Source organism: Eutrigla gurnardus (genome assembly GCF_963514095.1).
Source record: "Eutrigla gurnardus genome assembly, chromosome: 13".
Taxonomy (NCBI): Eukaryota; Metazoa; Chordata; class Actinopteri; order Perciformes; family Triglidae; genus Eutrigla; species Eutrigla gurnardus.
In genome coordinates, this window is record NC_139936.1 from 12,801,465 (window position 1) to 12,821,144 (window position 19,680).

General features: G+C 40.5%; 1 protein-coding gene across 4 annotated transcripts in view; it reads right to left on the minus strand.

Moving 5' to 3' along the window:
• dmxl1 (Dmx like 1) overlaps positions 1 to 19,680 on the minus strand; it is a 46,593-nt gene that overhangs the window by 6,066 nt on the left and 20,847 nt on the right. For 3 of the 4 annotated variants that reach the window (XM_084024650.1, XM_084024649.1, XM_084024648.1), the window contains exons 25-46: positions 19,167 to 19,264; positions 18,852 to 19,017; positions 17,549 to 17,677; positions 17,302 to 17,431; positions 15,413 to 16,206; positions 15,100 to 15,198; positions 14,520 to 14,687; positions 13,219 to 13,410; positions 12,672 to 12,748; positions 9,457 to 9,578; positions 8,660 to 8,917; positions 7,966 to 8,168; positions 7,393 to 7,541; positions 7,145 to 7,230; positions 6,823 to 7,024; positions 6,289 to 6,406; positions 5,826 to 5,888; positions 4,228 to 4,314; positions 3,082 to 3,200; positions 2,244 to 2,391; positions 804 to 864; positions 207 to 334 (exon numbers count right to left, since the gene is read on the minus strand). In XM_084024650.1, the coding sequence (XP_083880776.1) occupies positions 207 to 334; positions 804 to 864; positions 2,244 to 2,391; positions 3,082 to 3,200; positions 4,228 to 4,314; positions 5,826 to 5,888; positions 6,289 to 6,406; positions 6,823 to 7,024; positions 7,145 to 7,230; positions 7,393 to 7,541; positions 7,966 to 8,168; positions 8,660 to 8,917; positions 9,457 to 9,578; positions 12,672 to 12,748; positions 13,219 to 13,410; positions 14,520 to 14,687; positions 15,100 to 15,198; positions 15,413 to 16,206; positions 17,302 to 17,431; positions 17,549 to 17,677; positions 18,852 to 19,017; positions 19,167 to 19,264 (3,597 nt within the window). The remainder of the gene's footprint in view (positions 1 to 206; positions 335 to 803; positions 865 to 2,243; positions 2,392 to 3,081; positions 3,201 to 4,227; positions 4,315 to 5,825; positions 5,889 to 6,288; positions 6,407 to 6,822; positions 7,025 to 7,144; positions 7,231 to 7,392; positions 7,542 to 7,965; positions 8,169 to 8,659; positions 8,918 to 9,456; positions 9,579 to 12,671; positions 12,749 to 13,218; positions 13,411 to 14,519; positions 14,688 to 15,099; positions 15,199 to 15,412; positions 16,207 to 17,301; positions 17,432 to 17,548; positions 17,678 to 18,851; positions 19,018 to 19,166; positions 19,265 to 19,680) is intronic. The other variant, XM_084024651.1, reaches the window with a different exon arrangement.

Consider the following 19,680-nt stretch of genomic DNA (forward strand, 5'->3'; position numbering starts at 1 on the left):
GGAGCGGCACCATCTGAGAAAGTTATTAGCTTGAGGCGAGTGCCTGAGTTCAGAGCTGTTGACTCACTCAGCTGAATAACAAAATGTTGCTGAAGCCAAACTCCCCGCTGTGGTTTGTGCCTAAATGGCAAAGTGTGAAAACGTTGCTGATACGACACGCTCACATCGCATTGCAGTGGACAATTTAGAGTTAGTGACTTTGTCACCTTGTTCCCCTGGTGGTTGAATCGTATCCTGGTGACTCTGGAGTTGCCTGGACTTCTGAAGCAGATGATCTGCTGGGAGTGACCCCACTCGAACATCCTGACGCTGCCATCCTGTGCTCCTGTCAGGTCTGAAAAACAGAACGTTGCCATTAGCTCATTTCCTTCATCTTAATGAGCTTTCTGGTCACAACGCAGGGTTTTTGGCATTTCTTTGTTCCTAAAAACCACCTGTTTCATAGTTAATGAAGGAAATGTTTTATTTCACACACGTACGGCAGCCGTTCTTACGACCTGCTGGGAATTATTCCACCCAAACACGACTGAATCCCCACTGATGAAGCTTAAAGGAGTATTTCATGATGTATTGATAATTAGAGTGTGCGCCAGTCAGCGTTTAAATACTTTCATTGTCATCTATGTGACCAGAAGGAAAACACTTCCCTTCTCTTTTGCCACTTGCTAAATATCTATAAGTGTGAAACTTTTTGGGCGATGCATACATCCCCCGAAGGCTCTTTTTTTTTTTTTTTAAACACTGTAAATATGATGTCTGTATGGCACCTTTAAGAGGCCGAAACATATCAGAGTCATACTTACAGTAAGGCAGAGTGGGATGGGAGGTCATTCTTCTCACATTGTTGATATTTCTCTTGATCATCTGGGAGAAGAAAAGTGAAGAGGAGGAGGAGAAGATGTTTAGTTAGCCAACATTAGTAGAAAACAAAGCAGGAGTTCATTAAAACAGCTAAACAATGTTACAATGCCCTTTTCACACAGAGTACACTCGTTGCTGGTTTCCTTTATCCAATTTTCTAATGGCTGGTTATCAATAGATTGCCATTAAATGTATGTAAATGTGGAAAAAGTGTCATAACATTTACGTGATGAGGTACAAGCTCACCTGATGTTAAATCGTAATCATTATACCAAAGTACATAGTTAATGCAGTATTTAACTTACAGCATAAACGGATGGAGCTCTATCAGCATGTAGCATACATTGTCTTGATATAATGTAGCTACTGTTACTTTCCCCTGTCTTTTATTATGACTGGTGACCAAGAGAGGCAGACATTAAAAGCAATGTCTGCCAAGGATTTTATTTATTATCGTCTCTAAATGTATTCTGCTCCAACCTTGAGCACACCGGCCGACTGGTTGGTAAAATAATTAGGATGCAGAGTGGCTCTTACTGTCCAGTCTGCATATGAAGAGCACCAAGCGAGCTGGTTGATATCAACTGAACATGACTCACAACCGACTTGATTCAAAAGACCTGGATAAAATCCATCTGCCTCCCGCCTGCTGGCGCCAAGTTTCTCTCCTCAGTAAAACTACGTTTACAGACAATTGCCATTAAAAAAAAAATGAAATCATAAATATTAAAGAGCTTTGGGCCAGGTCTCTTCAATGGTGTCAGCAATATCTTAGCTCCTTTGTAAGTCAATGAAGGACTCTGGATGTTAGCAGCCATGATGCTTTTAGCTTAGCCCAGACAAAGATGAATTGTGGATGAAAGTCATTTAAACTGCTTTGAGGATTTTGCTTTGAGAACAAAAAGGGCAGATCCAGAGCAACAGACAACATCGCTTAACTTGAAGAATATAAAAGAATGTTTTGAGGTTTTTGTTTTTCATGATTAATGTGCTGTGAATTCATCAAATGTTTATCTATGAAATGTCAGAACATGGCAAAAAATGTGAAACACTTTGCTGAACCCCAGCGTGACTTCCTTTAAAAAATATTGTTTTGTCAGTCTATTTTGTAAGAATATTTTTTTTTGTCTCCTAACTCTTCTAACCTCTGTGAAACGAGCCCATTTCAATATGTTGAATAGACTGCATTAGTATACTGGCCCACACCCACCTACAATTTAGCTCTAAGGGTGCTACGCTGCATGCTTTTTGTAAAAAGGTTGTCAGCTCAGTTTGCAGTTAATTGCAAAAAACATGCAAAACAACTTGCATGACTCTGAAAAAACAGATGGATGGAAAATAACTCAACAATAATCATATTCAACTTCTGGTCTAGAACTCACCACAGCTGCACCCCGGCCTGTCTGCACTCCTCCCAGCCACGGCATGTTGATGGGTGTGCCGGGGCTGCTGTGAGTGTACGGCGTGGTGCCGTGGAGGGCGGCAAAGTCGTCGCGTGCATGGACCACCAGGAAGTCATCACCACCAACACTACACAACATAACGGTAACAATAACTAGGCATACAATACCTTCATGGATGTAATGTAATAATCTAAAATAATACAACACACAACAGTTCAGAGATAGATCTGAGACATATTCAGCAGAAAACACATAAAAGGTCACATTAATAATCCCTAAAATTAGAAAAATAACAATTCAACAAATATCATTCCAGCATTACCTTATTATAGAGAAACAATATTTGGTGGCACTGTATGTATTGAAGGTGAAACTATAACAGATGACACGTATGCAGGACAACAACACATCGCATACGGGGGGGTTTAGCTCAGGAGAATGTTTGGCTGGCAACCGCAAAATTGCTGGTTCGATTCCCGGCTCCTCCTAGCTGAGTGCCTGGTGTCCATGAGCAAGACGCCTCACCCTAATTACTGACGAGCTGGCTGTCGCCCTGCGTGGTTGACTCCGCCGTCGGTGTGTGAATGTGTGTGTGAATGGGTGAATGTCAGTCATTCCTGTATAGCGCTTTGGAGAAAAGCGCTATATAAATGAGGACATTTTTTGCATACTGACAGTAAGTGACATGCAATCACTGCAGATACACCGCCTACACAATCATTACTGAGCCAATCACAGTGTTCCACACCCAATTTAACTCACACACACACACACGCGCACACGCACACACGCGCACACAGACACACAGCTCTCGTACCCTTTGACTTCTGTGTCATCGTCATCGATCCATGTCATGATCTGTGTGGCCAGGATAGATGACACATCCAACTCCTGAATGTCATGGGGGGAGGCCATCACTAAACAATTACGGTTCGCCTGGGAAAGATACAGAGACAGGAAGTAGGGAAACGGAGAGGCAGGTGAGAGAGAGGATGAGATGAGGAAACTAGGGCGAGGCTTAAAGTGACTAATATATACTATATTTTTTGGCCCTTTTGCCTTTATTCAGAGAGGATGGCGTGAGAGTGAAAGGGGGGCGAAGGGCTGCCGGTCAGATTCAAACCCGGGCCGCTGCAGTGAGGACTTAGCCTCGGTACATGGGGCCCATTCCAACTCTATTTGCCCGTGGTCACAAAATCATCAAATTTGTACGATGACTTGAGGTGCACCTTTGATCGCAACTGCTTCCCTTTAAACAAACATGAAATAAATACTAAGGCAAGAGAATCACGGTGAACCTCTTCATATATCAAACAAAGAAAACAAAGGCTCAACAACATCAAAGGTGCTAGGATATGGTGTAGGACTCGTTCCACGGGCAAAAAATATTTAATATTTGTTTTGAATTCAAATCTCTGAATCTGTTGGTCAAAGTTAAGCTAATGACTTGAGGTTGTGGTTCATAAAATTCTGTGAATCGACCACAGTTTAAGACTTCAAATGAAGGCAACAAAATGTAATTTTATTTGAGGAGTGGAACATCTGTTTTACCATACTAGAAAATTATCATGTACAGCTGGGCTAAGAACTAAACACAGCAGTATGAACTGATTTTGTTTGGGCACTTGGGGACACACAATGCTGACATATTATCACCGTATGTTGCCTATTTATATATCAAGCAGGCATTGAGAGCCATTAACACTATTTTGTAGTTTTTGGCTTGTGTATATTCCAATAGTTACTCTCCTTTAAGCTCCGTTTTTGGTTCCCACAGACTCCTGATGGAAATATCTTGCTCTTTAGCTGCTTAAAGCTCCACTATGTTCAAAAGCTAGTCACTGACTTTTGTCAGGACAATGGGTTTATAAGAGCTTTTATAACCAAATCCTTAGCTGGAAACACACTAGGCCTGTCAGAGTATATTGGCTTGTTGAGTGACGTCTGTGTAAAAGCGTCGTACCTTGTTGATTGCAAAGGCTGTGATGATGTCAGATTCCTTGTGGATGATGCGTGCCTTTCCTCCGGGGGAGCCCAGATCTGACTCAGTCTGCACAGAGGAACAAACGGACGCACACAAACACACCGCAGCCACGGACAATCATTATGGTTGAAACGCTGGTGAACATTTCCTGCAGACAAATCATTTCAGATACAATTCGTTTCCCTTCATGCTACAGAAGCAATGACCTGACAAGATCCATGAGGGGTTGACGAATGAAATGTCAAATTATTTGCCGCAGAAGACAACAGAGCTGATGTTCTAACAGAGCCACTCTTTATGTGTTTGTTTGTCTTGCCTTTAGAGGTTAGGGAAGGACATGTGAGGTGCATCAGGCCACCCTGTTAACCACAGCAGCCAACATAACTGGGTTAGTGCCTTTTGATAGCATGAGCACAACAAGCCTTGAGCAGTGAGCTCAGGCACACACTGTACCACAGAGGTGCTACGGGACGACGCAGTAGCTGAGTAAGCTTTACTGTAGCTATGCATATTGTAGAGATGTAACAAATGTGCTCAAAATGAGACAGGCATCCTTTGTGCATGATATTGAATTAAAATCTTTCCTGCAGTTATTCAAGGGGAAAAGACCACGTCTTTTTCTGTCAGATGGAATAAAGTAAAACTTGCAGAAATCTAAATATGGTGGTTTGCCATTTTCGCCGAGCACATAATCCCTGTGGGGCGCAGATTCACTGCGACAGTGTTGGGCCCATTAATCAGAAGCTATTCAGCTTCATAGCTTGTCCTCTGAGAGACTGGGTTAATTAACACAGAGCCAAATGGAGTAGCTACAACATGGCAGCTTGCACAGCGAGAGCCAGGAGATTAGAAAACCTCTATGAATCATCAATGTAAAGAGCAATTTGAGACTTATGGCTTACATTCACATGGATATTTAGAAAAACCAAATGTAAGATTATTGTCAAACACTGAGCAGAAAATTCTTAGTTCATGGTCCAGAAAATAATGTACTGGAATTCTGTCAAGATGAGAATGTTAAAGATTGTTACGTGAAAAGACACATTTACTATTCTGGTGGGAGTCAAATAGACGACACGTGATGTGTGTGTTCTCATATCTAATAAAAGCTAGATATTGCACCGCCCACACTACATTATGGTGATGTGAAGTATGTTTTCTGTAAGGTTTCACAACATCTGCACAGAGTCCAACATTGCATACTCATGGGTCTTGTCAAATCATAAGTACTGTTGTTAATAATAAACACATTCACACATTATTTGTGAAGAGTTCACAGAGCAGGGATGCATGGTTAAACATATACAAATATCAATTACAGTTTTAGCTTGCTGGGTATTACTTGATGGGTATTACTTGATGGGTATGACTTGATTACTACTTGATTATTACTTGATTTTTTCAACTATAAATGCCAACACTCGCTTAAAAAATGTACAGTACAATAATCATAATCAAAATGTTTGTTTCTTGACAGTTTTCAGTACTTGGTGCCACGGACGAAGTTCAGTTGGAACTGAGATTTGATGCCCATCCCATCCCAATACCAAAAGTCAATTTATCTGAAGCAGCAGTACCTGATTGTTTCCTGTCTCCTCCATGCCTGAACATTTCATATTGTCAGTCTGGTCCTCACCCGACTTTATTGATTGAGGAAGCAGCACAGGGTAGTCATACGCGCACACACAACACACACACACAACATACAACAACAACCAGTGATGAACCATGCAAACACACACAGAAAGGGAATTATTGTGCCGTTAATAAAACGGGGTGTACTTATTGGAATACAATTAAAAGCATTAACATGCAACTTGAGGCAGTAATAATACACGTGTTTGGCATGCAGGAAAACAAAAAAGGACAAATGCATCAACAGTTATATAACAGCAATAATGATGCAGTTTGCTTTGGGGGTGAATACAGAAACACAAATCTTATTACGAAAAATGTTAATGTGTTATTCAGTGACAATCATTACAATGCATTAGCTGTGCAACACATGCAGAGGGTTGGCATTGCGTAAACATGGCGTACCTCATTCGGGTCCCGTTTCTTGGCAAAGATGTTTCTAATGAAAGTCTCCTGCACTTCTTCCTGCTTGACCAGAAACTGCCATAGACGTTTCACTGGGAGTGCCGATTGCTGATTAGTCCTGAAAACAATACAACAGATTTCATAAGATCAAGGGCATCACTTCACTGGAGCAGAACAAAATGTCTTAAAAGATTATAATTTGTGCAATTGGTGCTGATCGGAAATCTCCACACATTTGGTGCGTAAGGAAAAACACATCAAATGCACATACAGTAACAGTTGTTCCTCCAGGGAGAGTAAATCCCTACAGAGTGTACTGTATGGGCAACTTGAGAATCAATTGGGGTCACATCAGCTGTAGGATAAAACATTTTAATCTATGGAAATCCAGAGGGACAATTTCTAAATTAATTTTACTGGTGTGAATGTATTGTGACTATGTACATATAAATCTAGTGCTGAAGGCAACAGTTAACAGTAAAAAAAGACCATTTTCTTGAACTTGTTTTACTGATCCCCACCCCATGATGGTACCTGAACGGGATGTTGGATGGTTCAAACAGGGCCTTGTGTCTGAGAAGGGCAGGGCCTGGTGCGGTCATTTCATCCTGGAGGGGGGAGGAGATGTACTTGGAAGGGGGTCCACCAAAGATCTCCAGCCTTTTCTGTAGCACTTGCTCCCATCGCTGCAGCGTCTTCAGCACAGCGTGGCAAAGAGGAGAGGCCACCGGCAGATCTGTGTTAAGTCGAAGCAAGAATACAATATCATCAGCTAAGACAAGCAGTGAGAAATAGGGCAGCATTTACATCTACATCCTGGGTGTTAGTACAGAACAGTGTGTGTGGTAGCGTTTACCTAATAGATCATATCCTGCCATTGGGTAAAAGGACTTGAGGTTGACCAACACAAGCTGAACCATTGCCAGACGCATCAAACACCAACTGAAAAGGGTGAAAAAATAAATTACAAATGAGATTAAAATACCTAAATGGGTCAAAAACGTGGATTATTTTAGAGGTGGTGCAACTGAATAAGAATCAGTACAGAGACACAAACGGCTATCAACACATGCAGGTTAACGTGAATTCAGGTGAAGTCGTTACCTGTATGAATTGTGGTTTGAATGCTCTCTTTGGGGAGAGCTGGGGTCAAACACATCTTCATATTCATCATCCTCTTCATCTTCATCTTGACTGTCCTGGCTCTCCTCCGAGTCATATTCAATTCTGTTTTCTGATGGTGGCAGCGAAGGCTGAAAGACACAGTGAATAAGCCAGAGAGAGAGAGAGAGAGGTAGAGAGAGAGACAGAGAGAGAGAATTATAGTTAAACAAAAACACTTAAGGAAAATTATACCCATTAAGAAGTAATTATATAAAATTAAATTCAAAAAACATGTTTTCCCTGCCAGGCAGCTTCAGTAAATGCTGAATATTCAAACAAATTCATGTATTTAGATGACTATACATTGGCAGTTTAATTAAACATACCATAATATTCTCAAAATCTAATTGAAAATTAAATTATGATTCATTAATGTTATATGTGACACATTATGTTGAGACATTATCCCAATGAAAAGTCAGTACACAAAACACTGACTCTGACACTGAAGAAAAGGATGATGGGTCATGTTTCACCAGATTTGTTATGGGGTCATTATTGACATTCATTTACCTTGTTGATAAAGTAATCCCAAATGCTGAGCTCTGGGGGGACAAATCGTTCTTTAAAGATGGAAGTAGCTTCTTGCTCCACTACAGGACTTCGCTTGTGACTGGATGGGGCCTCATGCTCTATCCCAGACTCGTCCTTGGATCCACTGCGTGAAGACAAGAGCCTGAATCGCCGGGACTTCCTGTCTGTGCCGCTTGGTGAGGCTGGGGTGTCGAGAGAACGCGCTTGTTAAATTTTCTGCATCAATGATTGATGAGCCGCCCATCACACTCCTACTCACTTGTGCATTTTTACTTCTTATACAATACATATTGACAAGCATGACATGCTCTTTTTGTTGATGACAATAAAATCAGCTTTAAATTTCACAATATCTCGCTAAAAATACAAAAGAAACACCCGGTTGTTTAAAATGCTGACATTTGGTCAAATAAACAGATGTTACAGTTGCATTACATTACATCAGGTTTAATCTGCCAACCATGAGGGAATAGCACAGAGTGAAAGGGAAACAGCTCTTAGACTAATAAGTTGATGGATTTCATTATGACCTACAGACAGGAACCCAATTAATTTAGCAGCACTGATTTAATTTTGCTACTGGGTCACCTCCAAAAGAAAAATGAGAGAGAGACACCCACTCAGGCAGACTGTCAGAAAGAAAAATAGAGGGGCCTCACTAATCCATACCAACCTGGTGGGGGTGTTCTTGTTGGGCTGTAGGGTTTCTCGATGACAGGGGCCCGGGCGCCTCCCCCGAACACCGTCACCCAAAGCTGGCTGTTGAGAGGATGGGCCACGATGCGAAACAGCTCGTTGCTTGAGTGAGTGGCCATGCCGTGAACAAACAGACTGAGGAACACAGCAGTCAGAATCTCACAGAGCAGCACGGCTAAACCTGGTTGGCTCTCCTCGCCTGCTGAGCTCAACAGGCGAATCAGAGATGCAATACCTGGAGGGAGCAATGAGAAGGGAGGCAAGAGAAGGGACAAAAGTGAGACAAAGAACAGCATTTGTCATTTAAAAAGGTGCAAACTACAAAATAAAAAAAAAAAAAGGCACACAATACACACAAGAAAGAGGTAAGATAATGAATGCATTCATCAATAAGTTCATATGTATGTACATCCAACCCCAGTTAATTCCAGATGCAGGACAAGAAACAGGATGGGTGGCAAAAGATGGTGAAATTTGCCAGCTCCAAAAATATTTTATTGACATGTTTTTATATTGCAAATGAATCCCATAAAAAGACCAGTTGTCCCAGCATATGCGCTATTTAATATTATATGCCTATAGCTATTTTCCACAGCTTACTTTGCCTTTAAAAATATATAGTTTATATTTTTAAAGTAGGAATGAAGCATGAAAGTGAACAAAGACAGGGAAGATGGTAAGTACTGAGAAACTGACAAATGCATTGCAGCCTTGGATCTTTTATATGTTGACAATAAGAAACAAAAAAAGCAAAAATGTGTTTGGCTGATGTACCTGGCCACTGTGCAGGGGAAGAGTTGGGCTGAACAGACTCATCCATGCTGACAGTTCTGACTGGCTGCTTCTGAGAGAGCAACACACTCTGATACACGATTCCTGTGAAATGGTTCACGTGGCTGTGGGACACAAAAGAAAGCAACAGTCAGTACATGGGTACATATTAAACATGAAATGCTGGACTGAAAATACTTTATTTTTCTTTTTAATTGGGTTAGGTGGTGTAAATAGCTTTGTTATCTATTCAGAGATGATGTTTCCAAGTAAAAGGAACTGCTGTCAAGCTCCATCAAGACATTTAATACTAATTGTCTCATCTCAGGTAAGCAACCCATCTTATCTGTTAAAGTAATAATCTTGAAGATTTAACATTTAATTAAATGTCTGTTAAATCATTATCGCCAATTGAGATAACAATGTTTGAGCTTATGGCCCACTGATGAAAGCCTTAGCGTTTTCAATATTACGGACTGGACATTTGTGGCAAAACACATGCAATTGCAGCTTATCGTCATAGTTGCTGCCAAAGACAACAAAACAGAGATATTTGATGTAACTTTAACATAGAAGAAAAGATTAATGATGAAGAAAGCACCAGTACTCTTATATCAAGGTGCTTTTCAACACAAAAAACCTTGGATTGCTGCAGATGAACTTTTTTTTACAGAGAATATGGAAGGATTGACCCGCCAGAGAGTCTATTAATATTCTAACATCTAATACTGTAAGTCCCCTATTAAGCATCTGTGAAAAAACAACAACAATCATCAAAAATAATCCAACATCATTCAGAAGGAGGAGTGGCAGTCACTGTGGCCTTAATGCACTTATTCATAAATGTAATGCATTATGCCACACAACGCTGCAAATGTACAACTACAGAAACCTCCAGTGCTTTTAGGCTTCATATGGATGCACCTCTGAGTTGTTTTCTTAACTTTTAACTGAATAAAACTGAAATGAACATGATGAGAGAGAATAACCTGAAGAACATGCATCAAAACCCCTCAGCTTGACGTCAACGCTCAACCCCCCACAACCTACATTCTGAAATATCTTTTAAAAAATTCACACTCTTACACTCGCTCCATCTCTCTCTCTCCCACACTCAAGAGGAAGAAACAAAAGCACGATTCCATCAAACATCTGCTGCAATACCAGGAGAGTTTATAGCAGAATTTCCATAACAAAGATTGTGTTAAATTAGAAATAGCCTTTTGCTAATTTGCAGCTCCAAACAATGTGTGTGTGTGTGTGTGTGTGTGTGTGTGTGTGTGTGTGTGTGTGTGTGTGTGTGTGTGTGAGTAATGTATATGGCGGATATGAAAGATACAAAAGTGCTCATTTCATCACATTGCTTAGAGCTGCGTTGGGTTTGCAATACCAATGTCAGAGATCTTGCTCTGAAAGAATAATGTCTTTGTTTGACACATTATTGAACCGATACAAGCAAATCCATCTCTGGGGTCACAGCACTGTGGCTTTAAAGACCCCCCGTCTGGCCACGCATAAGTAAAAAGATTCTCTAAAACATCAAGCAATCTGGCAGAGCCGTGACAAGAACTCACACAGCAGCACAGCTGTAAGCCAAACACACATGCAACCAGCCAAAGTTGAAATCCTACTGCGTCGTTGTCAAAATGATGAGAGTTGTGGTACATAAGGGCCATGAATAAACAATGCTCCTCCCATCTGTCAAAATCAAAAATCTAATTAAGTATTAACAATAAGAATGACAAACAGATCCCTTGCAGCCCTCAGAAATGATTCTCAACACGATCAAAACAGACAATGACTTATATATATTTGTTTCACAAATAAAAGCACCCTAAAGCCATGGACTGTATATAAGAAGTGAACTTAGTCACCATGATGCCACCTATTCATTTTATAGGGTGATGTTCCTGAGTCATATATTCGGCAGTTTGACTGATGTGATCTTGTTTTTTTTTTGTTTTTTTTTTATGTACTTAATGATGTATGATGTAATTTAAGTAATGTAATTAACCTTTACGAACTGAAAACACAGGTTAAAGTTTTAGGTAAAGAACAAGGAAAACGCCTAGATTGGATAATGATGTGACAGCGACCTCTCAATCACAAGGTAGCTACGCTCTGAAGCAAACCCTGCTTGGTCTATTTGACTCTGAATGGGACAACCATTTTCTAAATGAACACCGCGCTGTATTCAACAAGACTGGAAACTAGCAACTGAGACCATAAATTAATTTTTACAATGTTTAATGAGGTAATACATCAAGTGAGAAGTAGGGTTATTTTTTTCATAGACATCTATAAATTCTGACTTTGCAATATGAGGAGTGCATTTTTTTTCAGAACTGGAGGTTGTCGCCTGCCTAAAGCATGTGCTGAGATAATTTTCCATAAAAAGGCCATCTTGAAAAGCATTTTTCACTTTTACATTTGTAGTGTTTGACTTAAGATGTATTTGTGCATTACCCTCTTGCTTGGTAACCAGTAGTCGTGTCCCTTCCCCCTTATCTTATTATTCTGCTCCAATAAGTTTATTACACACACACACACACACACACACACACACACACACACACACACACACACACACACACACACACACACACACACACACACACACACACACACACACACACACACACACACACACACACACACACACACACACACACACACACACACACACACACACACACACACACACACACACACACACACACACACACACACACACACACACACACACACACACACACACACACACACACACACACACGCACTGGAAATTAACTTTTTTTTGTCTTTTAAATGTTAATGCTAAGAATAGGAAAACAAAGTCAGATCACTCTTGATGGATAAATAATCCAGTGGTGGATTAGTGCTGTTAATGGAGTCATGTCAAGATGAATGTGGTGGAAAATTCAAAAAGCTGTGTCAAAGATAAGCATCGCTTGAAGTTATATGAAGAATTAAAGAAGCAAGCTTTGAGAGATGCCGCAACTATGAACTCGAATTCTTTTGAGTAAGGCTGCATAAAAGCATTTCAAACACTGGGTGTATGGGAAGTGCAATTGTTTGACCCCAGATACCCAAATTCGAATGGACAAACCAAACACTGGGGCTAGATAGGGCCAACCACTGTAGAATTTAATTTGGTTGCAACGTGCAACCTCACTCCTACACACTGCATCTTTAAAATCCCTGCTTGAGACACTTACCTGTGGGTGTGTCCATCACAGAGACACTGATATATACAGGCTGACAGGGAGGCAGCCAATGTGTGCATCACATAGATCTGAAACAAGGTAAAGGACAACAAAAAAATAATAAAACATGAGTGTTTGAGGTAAATTAATACGCTAAAAAGTAAACACAAAAATAACACAACTAAACTTTTCCAAGCATTTGTTAAAAACTGACATACAATGAAAAAATGTTAATTTTTTATTTGTATTTTTTTATTTTTAAAACATTTATTTGGTTTTCTTTTAAGACACAACAGATTGACATTATGACGTCTCCCTGTTGTGTAAACCATCTCAAACATATATTTACATACATTCCTCCTGACATATAGGCTGATAACATCTGGATCCGGACACATAAATCCAGGCTAAATTGTTTCAATTAGTTAGTCATATATCTACTGCGATTCATTGCTCACATATCCCAGCATCAGTGTCATCTTTCAATTAAATACAATTCATAGATCTTCTACCAAGAGAAAATGTTCAGTATGAGAAGTAGAAATAGAGCCTGTCGTACCTCATTGTTAACCACGTCGGGATGTGGAGGAGAGTTGAGTGAATTGATCGTCTGCAAGATGTCGTGAGCCAGGTTGGTCAGGTAGACGATGGGATTGGCCACCACCGTCTTTACATTGGCCGTGCAGGCCATCAAAAGAGGGATGGAGGTTGTTTGACAACAAGGCATCATCGCTGACTGGATGGAGTCATCCTTTAAAGAGAAACCAGAGAGGAATGTATTGAAATGTGAGTACAGTCATGACATTATGTCTTCAGGTACCGCATACGGTTTTGAGAATGTGGATGTATACACCAAGTGTTTTGTCTTCAGACGGAGCAGACTTCTACACAGGGACATATGACTAACTACACATCATTCACACCACATTAACGTTGACAAATAAGAGCAAATATATTTAACTTCCTCATTGCTTTTTTTAGAGGGTAACAGTGACAGCTCACACAAGGCAACCGGGAAATGAGAGGCGATGCTTTTATCTGTGAAACAAGAGACTTTTGTACAGCCAGAATATGTCATACATGATCCCGTACTTAGAGTGCATGGTGTGTTTTCCAGTGAATGTGTGAATGACATTTAAAGAGCTAAAAAGAAGAAAGCAACACAGGGGTGTCTGGTTTTATGTTTGTTTACTAGATCCCTGAACATGACTCTTTGTGTGCGAGAATACCACAGGCTAATGTTCGTCACGCTTGATGAATCAAATTCAGTTGTCAGCAACCTCCTGAACAGAAGCTCACAGACGGATTGAAGTTGAGACAAAAGAAAAATCCTGACATTTCCTCGACAACAATGTAGAATTTTGACAACTATGGGACCAGAGCTGGGACAAAAGAAAACAAAATCAAAGCAAGAAAGTCAACAGAACTCCCAGTGCTTGTTGACTGCGCTAACAATCAAGAACGTTGTTTCTATGACGGCTCGTTGAGTTGTTTACCTCCTAAAATTTTACTCAACCTTTGAATAGTCCGCCCAAGGCAGGAATTCCCTCAGGAGCTCTGAAAATCAGCACAACATGCCAGCCCATTGCTTGAGGTGTGATCGCCAGTGCACAATAATTAGGTCTCTGTATGTTTGTGTCTTAGGAATCTTTTGCATTAAGGCATGCTTTCAGATGGATTCATGATGTTTGTCTTTCTCTGTGATCAGTTAAATAATAGTGATTAGACTAATTGTGTTATCACTTCCACCAGCGACCTAAAACCAGTTATTATAGAAGCACAAGCTACTGACTAAATGGGCTGCCATTTCAAAGTGTCTGTCAGTGTCTTTTCATGTGCATCAGTGCATGTTTTAATTACCTGGTGAGACTCTTGAAGCAATAATATGATCTCCATGCGCACTGAGGCCAGACCTCCACCGTGGGAGCCATGCAGGCTGCAGTAGCTCAGAAACATCCTGAGTAAGGGCTGGTTACTCTGCAGCCAATGTCTCCTGCTCCTCTGGCTGTCACCACGAGGACTACCGAGCTAGAAAATACATTTCACATGATTAGTTCCCTGGAAATATGCCAAAGTTATCCAGTTGGCTTGTATTCATACAAAACCCAAACAATGGCAAACTCAAAACAATTAACAATAATCTGTTCTGTCAACAATAAATAAACTAGTGCATGTTTGAAATGCATTTTTTAAATTACCTGTAAAGGCACAGTGAATGTTCTTTGTTAGAGTGGGTATGTATAATAGGGTTTGCTATGAAATAGGGCAATTTTTTACAGCATGTTAGAAGGAGTTGAGATATTACAAAAGGTAAAAGAGTGCAATCTTTGATTCAATTTACAATTTTTCAAAACTACGTCAAGACACACCGTGTTGTTCAGTTGCATTTATCGTCGGGAACATCTGACAAATCTAGAAGCTGCCAGCTATCTACACCCACCTGATCCTCCTCCGCCAGCCCAGAAACAGAGGCATCACCCTGAACAGACAGCTCTGGCAAGCAGGGTTTGTAGCTGCAACAATGCTGGAGAGCCACCACCTGGGTTAAAACAAATTTACAAAAAAAATTACATTTTTTATATCTTATATGTAAATTTAAATGCATCTTATATCTAATGCATCAAGAAGGATGATTCCCCCTGCATGTGTGAGTGTGAGAGCAAAGCCATCAAACGGTCAAACAGTAAAAGGTAAATAATTTCATAAGCAAAAACTCTCTATCTACAAAATGATGGACTTTGCGCTGCCTTTACCTCTCTTTCCAACCACTGGTAAAGCTGGCAGCGTAGCTTCCCTCCATCCAGCTCATACCCTGTTGACAGCGTCCGGAGCTCATTGGTCATAATCTTCAGGCAGGCAGTAAACTTTAGCTGGGCCGCCAATATGTCATTAGATGGAGCCAGGAAGTCATTGCAGTCGTCACTGTCCTCTCCTGTCACCGTCTCCATTAGCGGCGACATGGCATCCTGTGTGTCCTGAAACACGCTGCTGCTGTCTGGAGTTCTACCGCTCTTACCATTTTTACTTTCTTCTTCATCCTCATCTTCATCATCATCATCTTTGTCACTGTCCCACTTCAGCTCAAGGGGTTCATCTGGATGTGTCAACGGCTGGCTCCAGTCAAAACTTAACACTGAGTCTGAATGGCTGTTGGACAAGCTGTTTCCGTCCGACTCGTAGCCGTTCAGAGCCCGCTGAGACCAATCCGGGTCAGAGGTTTGTCCGTTCTTGCTCCCAACACTGAGTTCACCATGGATACTCGTATCCAGCTGCTTGGGCCGTTTGGAATGCTTGCGGACTTTGGGCATCTTGGAGAGGACTTCGAGTGCAAGCATGGGGCAGCCAGCTTGCAGGTGTGCGTATGCAGCTGTGAAAAACAGTCTCCTCTCCTCCAGGCTGATGGAGTCAGCCCTGCGACCCTCAGCTGTCAGTCCGACTTTAGCTTTGTCCGAGGAGCCCAAATGGCGACGAAGGAGGAGTGGGTGGGTTCGAAGGTAGGTGTAAAAGTTGAAAACCTCAGAGTTACACGTAGACACTGTAGAGGCACCTGTCATAGATACAAAGAGACAGAAAACTGGATTGGATCTGTGTGAGTGGGAACAACATCACATTTTATTGCCAATTGTATTGCTTTGACAGCTGCACCTACAAGAACAAGCTGTATTATCAGACACAGAAATGAAACTATAGCTGGTCCTTACAGAATAGTTTTTGAACTTGAAAGAATTAAAAGATACAGTTATGTGAGCACTTGTTTTCATCCAGGTACAAACAATATGCCTGTCAAACCAGCAAGCACAGCACATAATCTATAAAGTATAAAAATGATTTTCAACTTTCTATAAGAAAGTGTTTTCTACTGTAAGCATATTAAATGTGTTTTGTATCATTATTTATGAAACACATGTAGCATGGGGATGTTAATCTGGGACTGGTTTGGCTCTTTAGTCAAAGTAAAGTTCAGTTCTTCATCTATTCTTAAAGCAAGCCTTGCATATTTTTTCATTTAAATGGACTTCTTGGTTCAGAATATGTCAGACATTTGTAAACGTAGTGATTCCCTCCGTTTTTACTTGCAATCCTGCATTTGACATGTGTGAAATGTCCAGAAAGGCACAGGGTATTGGGATATTTTAAGGGCTTCTGACAGTGGTACAGACTACATCTACCCAAATAACAGGAAGAAGAAGAGTACTTAAATTCTACCTTTTATCTGTTATTTTTACACACCCATGGTCTCAATGCCTTGCTCAAGGGCACTTCTGCAGTGCCCAAGAGGCAAACCGGCACCTCTCCAGCTAACAGTCTATATGAACCGGCGACGGTGTCTTTTCATACATTCATGAAAGAAAAAATTCTCAAGATAATATTAAAAGTGTAAACTTTTCATCTTGTATGATTAATACAATTGATATATGCATAAACAAATGTGGGAATGACAACAAAGCAATGCATGGCCATTATATGAAAATTTGGCAATTGCAGAACAATAGAGGGTTGGGCTTCTATTGAACATGTGAAGTAGATAACTGAAGGATAACGATTCTGTGGTTATACATTTACTGTAAAAATACATGTTTACAGTACCAAACAGTGCATTTAAATTTCACATTTGCTTTGAGGTCAAGCACTGCAGACTTACCAGCATCACATTTGCTCTCAGTGCTGGTGCTGTTAACAGGCTGCTCAAGAAGAGTGTCCAAGGCTCTGCTGTAGTCCTCCAGGACCCAGTGAGCCATGCTCCGCAGGAAGGGGTCGCGGTGTGCTTGAATCTGACATAAACAGACAACAACAATTGCTCATACAGGTTTCTACAGTGTAAAATAACAATAGTATGACAAAATACAGTAAAAACAATGGCCTGTGAAGGCTGTAAACAAATTCTGAACCTGTTTGTCTTGTCCCAGAACATGTCTCTGGAGGATTTTTTTGTAAGTGGATGCTGTCTCAAACTCAGACTCGAACAATCTGGAGATCACCAGGGCAAGCTGTAGGTCCTGCATTTTCTCTAAACACACCTGAAGGAGGAAATAAAGTAATATAATATAGTCAGTTATGATTGAACGGTTTCTGAGTGATAGGTACAAGACTGAATGGGGTGAGATAAGACAAGACATAAGCAAACAAATAATGTATAATCTGGAACCATAACTCAGTAAGAGATAATGATCCTCTAAATATAGATTTCCCCCGTTGAAAAGAATTGAAAAACAAAACATGCAAAAAATAAATGTCTGGGCACACAGCAAAGAGTCAGTGGATAGCTGAAGCTGCTGTAGTTACTCCCAACTGGTAAGGTGTGAGGTGCATTTCAATGAGGCTACCTCCCAGCCAGAGTGACTAAAACAAAGTCAATGAGAGCCCTCTGCCTGGTTGACGCTCATTTCCATAAAACACAGATAAAACAATGCAATGCATTGCTTCAGGGACTTTCTAAACAGAAAATAACCTTGATGAATAAAAGGTCAAGCGTACAAGATGACCTGAAGCAGCCATCTTGACATGTGAGCATAAAGATGGAGAGCTGTGTGTTTTTGCACCAGATGGCAGAAATACTAATGCAAATAAATATATCTGTAATATATACTTCAAACTACAACAGCCAGTCAATCAATCATGCATAAACATATATTATATTCCTTAACATAAATTGACATAAAAAAATATGCAAATATGTATTCTATAGTGGTAGTGTGTCCCCATTTACGAAGCTTCAACAGGAATGTGGTGCTGCTGGTTTATAAATGTAACAATATACTATTGAATCTTCTCACAAAAGGGAGGTAAGACAGCAATACCCAACAGTCAATTACCAACATCAACAATTCTTCAGTGCACTGTGCTAAAAGCCGATTACAAAAGACACCGATGTGGGAATCTATTGAGCTCTTTCAATAATAAAATAATTATGCCGAATGCTACAGAAATGCCGGTGGCGAGATCTTTTGTGAATGTGGCTTCTCTGCTTTTACGGTACCATCAAACACTGTCATTTATGAATGAAATACTGGAGAGAAAAAAAAGCCACACGGCCAATGCTACAGAAATTCTATAAAATGAAAGATGCACTTGACATTACTTATGCTGTAAGCAAGATTTCCAACTTAGGCTTAGCAGGCTGACAAGTGGCATTTGCAGTTGAAGAAACAAGTGCTTTTTGCGAACAGTGTGTCTTGTCTTTTTTCCACTTGCCTCCACAGCATCCTTAAGGGAGCCAGCTAGAAGGAAGAAAGCTGCAGAATGTTGGAAACGCTGCTTTCCCAACAGAGAAAATGCATTTTTCAGTGCTGCTTTCCTCCACCGGTCCTCACTGAAGTTGTTGCGGAAAAACTCTGTCATTTTGGCATTCTTCTGAGACCTGGAGAGAGAAAGACATTGCAGGTTCAAAACAACAATACTTGTGTCACAGCTCTTCAGCAATGCGACAGAATTAATCTTGGTTAAGAATAGGGGGCAGTCATGACTGCATGTGTATTTCATATGCAAAATGATGTCAGTTTTGCCTACCTGTACAATCCCCAGACCACTGCCTTTTTCTTCATTGCAAGGTAAAATATAGCTGCATCCAGAGGATCGTTGTTTCTCTGTAAAGAAGTCTTGGCAACCTGACAAAGAGGAATAGGAAAAAAAATGTGAAGAGGATGGAAATACATGAGGCACACCCCTCCTCAGCCGTTATAGTTTGTCCCACAGAACAAGTTGTAGTTTTATGGGTCATTTGTGGGAGTAGCTCAAACTCAGTTATAGAGATGTGTTTTATAGCAACCAAAAAAAATTACTTTTACCTTCCTGAGAGCTCTTAATTTAAAAATAAAGTAATCAGTATGAAGTCCACAGGACTAACACACTAATGAGCATAGCCTCTTTAAAATGTTGTGTTTGAAGATAAATTAGACAATCCTGCTGTGTTTCTTAGTGTCAGACCAATCTGTTAACTATGGAATAAGAACAAACTATGAAATCGATTTGAAGATTAAACAAGAACCCTATATCCAAGATGAATGCAAACTGAATATTGCTC